At 42.9% G+C, this 8,609-nt stretch overlaps 2 protein-coding genes across 3 annotated transcripts; one reads left to right on the top strand and one right to left on the bottom strand.

Annotated features, from left to right (window-relative positions):
- Positions 1-61: 61 nt before the first annotated feature.
- zgc:162297 (uncharacterized protein F13E9.13, mitochondrial) lies at positions 62-3,233 on the bottom strand. Of its 2 annotated transcripts, none has more exons than XM_024439961.2 (6): positions 3,083-3,233; positions 2,339-2,421; positions 2,030-2,210; positions 1,718-1,868; positions 1,378-1,505; positions 62-252 (listed from the first exon to the last, which is right to left on the bottom strand). In XM_024439961.2, the coding sequence occupies exons 2-6, from the start codon at positions 2,402-2,404 to the stop codon at positions 62-64; spliced, it is 717 nt and encodes a 238-aa protein (XP_024295729.1). In that variant the 5' UTR covers positions 2,405-2,421; positions 3,083-3,233. The 2 variants fall into 2 exon arrangements, with proteins under 2 accessions (XP_024295729.1, XP_024295728.1); XM_024439960.2 differs by lacking the exon at positions 3,083-3,233 and adding an exon at positions 2,495-2,661.
- Positions 3,234-3,480: 247 nt separating this feature from the next.
- ccne1 (cyclin E1) lies at positions 3,481-8,252 on the top strand. Its single transcript, XM_024439967.2, has 12 exons — positions 3,481-3,684; positions 4,198-4,245; positions 4,427-4,514; positions 4,618-4,677; positions 4,902-5,071; positions 5,470-5,605; positions 6,064-6,210; positions 6,315-6,410; positions 6,673-6,807; positions 7,031-7,142; positions 7,304-7,461; positions 7,567-8,252. The coding sequence occupies exons 2-12, from the start codon at positions 4,232-4,234 to the stop codon at positions 7,681-7,683; spliced, it is 1,233 nt and encodes a 410-aa protein (XP_024295735.1). The 5' UTR covers positions 3,481-3,684; positions 4,198-4,231; the 3' UTR covers positions 7,684-8,252.
- Positions 8,253-8,609: the final 357 nt, after the last annotated feature.

The raw sequence follows: 8,609 nt of genomic DNA on the forward strand, positions 1-8,609 counted from the left end.
AGTACTACCACCAAATGTCATTGTTCTGCAATAAATTATTTTAGCAGCAAATTGGTGGATTTCAATTTCGAAGCAAATGCACCTTCCCCATAAATTTTTTTACGCTTTCTGGATCAACAGCATTTGCCCAAACTCCTCCCCTCTTGAAATGAGAGCCAATTATCATTGCACTAGCATCAAGGTAGTATTCCACGTTGTCATAGGTCACTCCGGAGCCAATAAGAACTGGGAGTCTTACAGACCCTGCAACATCTGCAAATAGAAAAGAAAGGATTGCTGAGTAAATATTTTGAGATGCTACATTAAATTTACTGAGTTCATTGTATTGGAAAGCTGTGCGTGAGCTTACGAATACGAAACAAATACCTAAATGGTTGGATTTAGGAATGCATTGCAAGTGTCACGCATCATCTCTGATAAGTAAATAGTGAATGTAGGTTCAGAGATGATATGAGTAAAACACATGAAGAAAGAGATAAATCCAGACCCTGGCAGCTCCATTTACCCATCTGACAACAGAGCCAGCCCAATGGAATTGTACTGGGAGACTCTAGGAGCACCTCCAAACTAGGCAGCAGGGTTGTGTAGCAGTCTGGCCTGAGCCTGCCTGTGTTTACAGCCTTCTGTATAAGTCAGCCATCTGTAGGCTGTGCTTAAAAATAGCAGACGATGTTGGTGTCTATATACGCCAAGCAGGGCTGTGGCAGGCAAGGGCAGGACCGGGCTGTGTGCCCATGGTCAGCACGATCCAGACTCGGGGGACTATGAGGCTGCCATCCTCTCCCCAGACGAGACTGCTCTTTATAAGGCCAGCAGCGAGGCTCAGAGGCTCCATGGGTTTTAGGGAAGCTTAACCTCTGGGCTACATGAAAAACTAACGCCAGGAACTATCTGTCCTTGCAAACGTAGGAAGTATGCAATAGACTGGTATGCAGTGGGAGTGGTATGAAATTGAGTGAAGTGACTGAACATACTTTTGTTAGGGTGTGTGTTATGGTTTATGAGAATGTATGAGATTTAGAAAAAAAGGGCACTCCCCTATTAACCAAGACTACAAGAGTGTTTGAGAGAAAATGAAAAGGGAGAGGAAAGTAAACTATATTTATACTAAGGTACACGCTGAGCATTCCTAAAATGATACACCGAGCATTATGCCTCAGATATATAATGTAAGTGCTGAGTGTTGGCTGCCCTTTGATCCAAATGGTAAAATAGTGATTACACCTATGCATTATTTGTTTCTTAGGAATTAATTTAAACAAGTTCTGGGTCTTTTTCTATTACTGTATGTGTCAGTATGTTTGTGTGTCATACCATACATGTGCGTATGTGTCATACATGTGTGTATGTGCCAGAGCAGTCAGAGACAGGACACACCTCTGAGCTCCATTGGATCTGCCTGAACCCCTGTGGCTGTTCCAGTGATGATGAGACCATCAGAAAGGAAAAACTCAGCTGCATTGGCCGTCTCCACTATGCTCACATCTGAAGTCAGGGCATGGGAGCTAGGAACACAAACACATACTCACAAATCTGAAAACATCCCATTACACTTACTACAACAGTCAGAAATGTTACTTTCATCTCCTTGCAGTATCGTTTATGGATAATATTAGCCGCATTGCCTGCATGTTGCAAACCTTCTGAAGTACCATATCAGGACATCTAGGCTAGCCAGTGGGGTTGTCTGACTGGAGTGTTTTGAACGATTGCTCACCTGTGCTTCTTTTTTATATCAGTAAAGATCTGCACATGTTCAGCCTGCATTTGCTTGCGGTATCGCAAAAGGTCTCCGGCACATCCATTCAAAAGGCCTTCATCAGCAACATGTGAGAAGACATATCCCTCTGCCCTGATAAAATCCATACCTTGGAAAGAGACAATAATGGAATAGGTAGCTAAACATTTGCTTTTCCCAAACTCTTAATACAGATCTTTCTATTAAACTAAAATCCCAGGCTAACCTGAAGCACTCTTAACCATGCATGTATTAACCAGTAATAAGCAAAGCAAAGCCAGCTATATCAACCTGAAGCCAGTGCAACAGCAACAGCTGAGCTGTTTGCTGCAGACAGGATCTGAACTCCAAGAGGCAGAGACGGACAGATCCCCCTCACCGCTGCACACACCGCTGTCATAGAGGCACACACCTCTGGTCCAACTGAGAATGTGTATGGAATGTCATGCATGTTCTCAATGATCAGCCCATCCTGTTCAACAGATCAACAGACAACAAACAATCCATTTCCAGTCACCCTTGAGGATGAATATTGTGGTTTACATAGTCAGAGGCTACAGTATTAGTAACATCAAAAAGTGTGTTTTTACTTATACTCACAATTCCCGCATTGTGATAGATTTCTGCCTCGTGGCATGCCTCCTCGATAATTTGAGGAATGACCATGCTTCCTAAAGGTGTGCCTGAAAAACATAACATCAAAGTTAAAAACAAAAAGAGAGTAAAACACGACATATGCGTCCCAATAATCTTTACCTGGCAAGGCTTGAACATGAATCATTCCAATAACCACAGATTTAGCACGTCCAAAGAGTTTCAGAAACTTCATTTTTTGTTATTCTTTCAAACCAGTTGCAATGTGGATGCAAAGGTGGCTTTGAAATGAGACTCGTTCACGTGCAGCTGCTAGCTTGATCACGTGCCTGGTCAAAGTGTAAGTTAATACAGGTTTCAAGATCTCTGAGTGGTCACCCAATACAGTGTGTTTTTTTCTTTCGTGTGGCGCATGAAATATATTAAAACACAATTTTAACAATTATGACTGAGACAAGACACATAGGTTGCAGATTAGCAGATTAGCCTCCACATTTCCTTTATCTTCTGATAAGAAAACGTAAAAGTATGAATTACATATGAAAGCATAAGATGGTGCCTGAAATGTATTTTACTAAACCAGCACTGTTTTTATCTCCAAAAAATAATTTGTGTAGACGAGAGGAAGGAGACGAGGAGGAAGCCACTAAACGTAACTAATGCACTATAGCGCAGAGCCGCGCGCCATCACCATTCTCGTTGACCAATATTGCCGGGCATTAATTTGATTTAAAATAAATAATGACACACCTCTTGAATTGTGGACATTGAAAGTCCATTATGTCGGCTTGATAGAGAAACATTTAAAAATATATACATATGTCTGTCAAAATCGGCATAACGTCCGGATTTGCAGGTTTTTTGAGAGGGGCACAGTCTTTGTTTACATCCGTCTTCCCTAGCCACGCGGTACTTCGTGGTTCCGGATTCTAAGCACCGCCCCCCCACCAGCCACGCCTCCCTTTTTGCCGGCAAAGTGCAATATTTCTCACAGTATTGTACTGTATATTTCGCACTCAACATAATACTTCAGATGATTTGACTCTTCACGTCTGAACAATTAATGACGAATAATAATGTTCGTTGAAATGTAACTGCGAAGGATTACCGAACAGCGCCAAGTATTTAAATCACCCGCTCGGACCGCCCCATACATGTAGACTGCAAGCAGTTTATAAGCCAAGGCGCAAAACTCACTACGCCAGCAAAGAACAAGTAGCTAGCACAACTCGCAGTTCATTGTTTTTGATGACCAACAGAGGCCACGAATCGAATAACTAGCTAGTAACTTGTCATATTTTCTCTGATCCGTTCAACCAAGTGTGGACTTCTTCGCGGGGGAATATTTTTAGGTAAGCTGGCAAAAAAATTGAAACATCTCTTGCTAACTAGCAGTCTTGCAACTTTTCAATCGAACTCCCTCAACGTGATTCGAAATGAACGTGTTAGTGAGAAGATTGTAAATATTCTGAATTTGAAAGACTATGGACAACATTGTCTGGTTAGTTTTTTTTGTGTTTTTTTGTGGGAAAGCTTATTAGAGCGGGTGAATGGAAAATGGCATACTTGATGGCTCGGCCATTTTCTGGCCAGCGTCTCTCTAATTTAGTAGAAATTAACTAGTTTCCATCGACTGTATGTCAAACTGTTAGGGTTGGGTGATAGTGTGGAATCCGGTGTCACTGTATGCGTGGTTTTGTGACAATTATTGCATTATTTCAAATTGTTTGTCGTCCTTTAACATTGTCCCACTTCCATTTGCCCGCGCCCACATCTTTTGACGAGTTGGCTTTGTAGGACTTACGTGGGGGGTTGGTTGTGGTTATTAGTTAAATAAATTAAATGCATACATTTCATGTTTCCAGGGTTTATATATTGGAGGGATACGCGTGGGATATAATGCCAAGCAAAGGGTAAGTTTCAGTTTTGTAGTTTGACCTAGTCTTGTCAATGTCGCTAGCTAGGTGACGGAAAAAAAGTTGTCACGCTAGGTAGCAGGCTTGCTAACTAGCAGCTAGTTAGCTAGCACTAACTAACGTCTTACCACTTCAGTAGGACGCATATCATAATTCAATATTTACTGTGGAATTTCAGGGAAAATGTGGAATCTAGGACAATTGATCATGAGATGCCCAAAGAAACTGCAGTGAGATCCAAGAAAAGAAAATCAGACGTTGCCGTTGTAAGTTCTTGCGATCTGCGTTTTGCTACTGTAACGAGCTGGTTGCCTGGCTGTCTTTTTAAATGGTTTGTCATAATGAACATTCTCATGATTAAATCCTCAGTATTTACAAGACCCAGATGAAGTGGCAGAGATGACGAAAAAGAACCAGTGTGGCGCTTTGGTAACTACATGCATTTCACAATTCCATGGCATTCCCTTGCAGACCATGCATTTGTTGGATTTAGCCTACGCAAACCTACACAGGTTAATCAGGACTGGTCAATAACTGACACAATTGTGTTTAATCAGTTGCTATTGGTGGGACTGTCTCAGAATTCTCATGTTTATTTTTATCAGTCGGTAAACGTTCTTATCCTCCCCTCTTCTTATCCCTCTCCTGTGCAGGTGTGCTGGAATCCTGAGTCGGTTCACACGATCCCGTGCAGCCGGATCCCCACGCCTGACAATGAAGTCGATCAACCAGTTGCTTTGAATGCCACTGGGTTTTCTACTCAGTACACCTTCAAAAACATATTTGTCACCCCCACTAGGTCTTCCCCTCTTCCTGTGCTATGGTGAGTCACTTCTGGTATCTGGGACAACGTGGGCAAGATGCCGCAACGCTGCAAAGTAACAGGAGTGGTTACCTGCCACATTTGATTTATGATTTTCATTGGGAGGTTACTTGAACTCATACCTTGAGCTCTGCACTTGCACTGTCTAAGGCTAAGCATTATGATGACCAATGTGTTCATCGGTTTCATTTGAATGTAACACACAATGTAGTCTAGTGTGTAATCTGCTGTTATAACAAAGGCTATATATCCTTGCCACTCATATTGTGTACCTGTATACTATTTCATCTTACAGTTCTGTGTTTACACTCTCTAGTTGCGGGGTCCTTTGTTTATCCCGTTGATTTGATAAATACAAGTGAACTAGACGCCAACCCTCTGGATATGTTTCTCTGTAGCTGGGCAAGCAGCGACGACGTATGGAACAACCTGTTGAAGAAAGACGACACGTATTCTCGAGACATCCACGTCATGAAGAAACACCCACACCTCCAACCCAAGATGAGGGCTATTCTTCTCGACTGGCTAATGGAGGTTTGTAGCGCCCTCTGTGTCAAACTCCTAGGCTAAATTCCTTTCCCACAGTATCTGCTGCTTTGATCAAATCCCTCGCGTCACTTGATCAGTGTCGTCCATGTTTATCTTAAGGTGGTGAGTGGATTAGCTTTAACAGTAGACGTATGGCCCCAGTTAACTGTAGTTAGTCTGTACAATATTAGCATAACCTACTTGAGAAATGGCTGTCAGGTGATGCGTATTAGCTGAGCTCTAACAGATTCTAAGGGGAAGCATAGTCTGCTGCACAATGCATTCAACCAGAATGTCTTCAGCATTTAACCCAACTCCTCTGACTCAGCATTGTTCTTAGTTGGGATCGTTTCAAACCTATTGTAAAGAGAACTATGATCAATGTTCTTACACGGTGAAATCTACCTTAGCTACTCTGTGATATTGCCTTGGAATTGTGTTCTCAACCTTGTTTTCTCTCTCAGGTGTGCGAAGTGTACAAGCTTCACAGAGAAACCTTCTACCTGGCTCAGGATTACTTTGATCGGTTCATGGCCACACAGAGCAATGTTTTCAAGTGCACACTACAACTCATCGGCATCTCTTCTCTGTTTATAGCTGCCAAGATGGAGGTAGGAAGAAGCCTCTTCTACAACCTGTGTGAAGTGTTCTTCATTCTCTATTTTGTATATTCCAGTGGGAGTTTTTTAAAACATGTTTACAACTGCTTTTTCAGGAAATCTACCCCCCAAAAGTGCATCAATTTGCCTATGTTACTGATGGTGCCTGCACTGAGGATGATATCCTATGTATGGAGCTAATCATTATGAAGGTATGCCTCTCAAACACTTTACATCCCAGAGGTTTTCACTACGGCTGGGTCACAAATCCTTACTGTTGTCTGAAGCTTGTTGAGCCATGAGCAACATTTAGCCGTTACTAGTAAAAAATTACATGTATTCCAAATGATGCTCTTCCTAATGGTAATTTCTGCCTAACTTGATAGTACACATGTTTATTTGAGTCTCTTAATATCTGTTCTGGGGAATGAAATCATGTGGCTCTTGTTTCTACCGTGTGACCCTTTTGCTCAGGAGCTGAAGTGGCGTTTGAGTCCCCTGACACCTGTGTCCTGGCTAAACATCTACATGCAGGTTGCCTACCTGAAAGAGACCGAAGAGGTTCTCATCCCACAGTACCCGCAAACTACGTTTGTGCAGATTGCCGAGGTAAGTTTACGACTGAGGTTTCCCGCCACTCGCATGTGATTCATAGTGTCTTAAAACAAAATGCACTTAAGATCAACAAGGCAAAATATCATGTTAATTCTCACAGGCGACACTGTTATTGCTTATACAAGTTGGATTTGTAAGACGATGGTTTCCCATTTCCTCCCCTTAGACTGGCTCATTGCCTCTGAAGTACATATGTGGTGTTGTGCTCTCTCTCTAGCTCCTGGACCTCTGTGTGTTGGATGTGAAATGTCTGGAATTCTCCTACGGGGTGCTTGCTGCCTCTGCCTTGTTCCATTTCTCCTCGCTGGAGCTGGTGGAGAAAGTCTCAGGTAGGGCGTGTTCATTCGGCGGCTGTTCAGGTCAATCAACATCTTCAATCCAACTGAGTTATCGTGGCTTGGTAGACTTCCCGGGGGTGTTTTTTTATTTTTTTTTTATTTTTTTTTTTATATAGACTTAACCAGATCTCTTTCTGTCTTGATCTGTGCAGCTCTGAAGTGGTCTGATGTTGAGGAGTGTGTTAGGTGGATGGTCCCCTTTGCCATGTCCATCAGGGAAGTGGGCAGCTCAGCCCTGAGGACCTTCAAAGGAATCCCGGCAGACGACATGCATAACATCCAGACCCATGCTTCCTATCTGGACTGGATGGTGAGTGCATTTGTTTCTATGGCTTTCAATCAATGTCCTATACCAATGTGTGGCATTGTTGTGTGCAATTGCAGCCTGTATTGAGAGCTCTGTTTTCTTCTTTAGGCGAAGGCATGCGCCTACCCACAAGTGGATGTAGATCGCAGCCAGAGTTCACCTATACCATCCGGAGTGCTCACTCCGCCCCCTAGCAGCGAGAAGCCAGAGGGCACAGTCTCTTGATTTCCATTGGGTTAGTATGGGCACGGGCTGAGGAAGTCTCAAGACAGGACCAAGATATTGCAAGACTGGGAGAAATCCATGGCCTTACACACACACACACGTGCTCACATGATTTTGTTACATGCGTGCACATGTTTTATTCCGTGAGTTGTTTTGGTGCAAAGGTGAATGGATATTTTTGGATGTCTCTGCCTTTTGAGTGAGTGGTTTTCAATTGGAGTGATGCCAAGCAGACCACCTGCCAAAAACTCCAGAGTTGTCACTGGCTCTGAGTGCTGCTAAAAAGGTGGACTTAGCTTGATGGAACAGTGGATGGATGTGTGTGCAGCTAATGCCTGCCATTTTGATGTTTGCTTGTGGGACCAGTAGCTCTGCTGCCAAATTGGACAAGTGGAACAGCCTGCATCAGAAGCAGAAATATGGATTGTATTTAAGATTTTATCTCCAGTTTTCTCTTCTCACATTTGAGTTTTTACCAAAATGTATGATTTTGTTTTGAAATGAGATGCTGCTACTTTATCTTATTATTTTTTAATAAAGTCACTGTCGCTGACAGCTTTTATGTTTTACAATGTTGTGGGTCTTTGCTTTGGCCAGGGACTGGGATTGTAGCCTGGTTGAACAAGCCTGACCATTGTGCTGGCTTTTGTTTTAATGCAAGTGAAATGGATTTGTGACCTCCATGATCAGGTTGGTTCCACCAAGCTACAGGGATGGGTAAACATGCATGTTGGCTGTGCGCAGTAGGTCATTGACTGTTTCGGGTGTGGCCAAGTTTTGGGATTTGTCTTGAGTTCTGGATGGAGCCAATGGTTTTTCAATAAGGCATCATGTGCTAGAGCCCAATGAAAGCAGCTGGCAAGCCAACAGCATAACCATCTGACTCTGTTTAGGAGCCTGAGATCGCAGCTCTACTGTGGAAGTCC

Source organism: Oncorhynchus tshawytscha, linkage group LG12, assembly GCF_018296145.1.
Source record: "Oncorhynchus tshawytscha isolate Ot180627B linkage group LG12, Otsh_v2.0, whole genome shotgun sequence".
Taxonomy (NCBI): domain Eukaryota; kingdom Metazoa; phylum Chordata; class Actinopteri; order Salmoniformes; family Salmonidae; genus Oncorhynchus; species Oncorhynchus tshawytscha.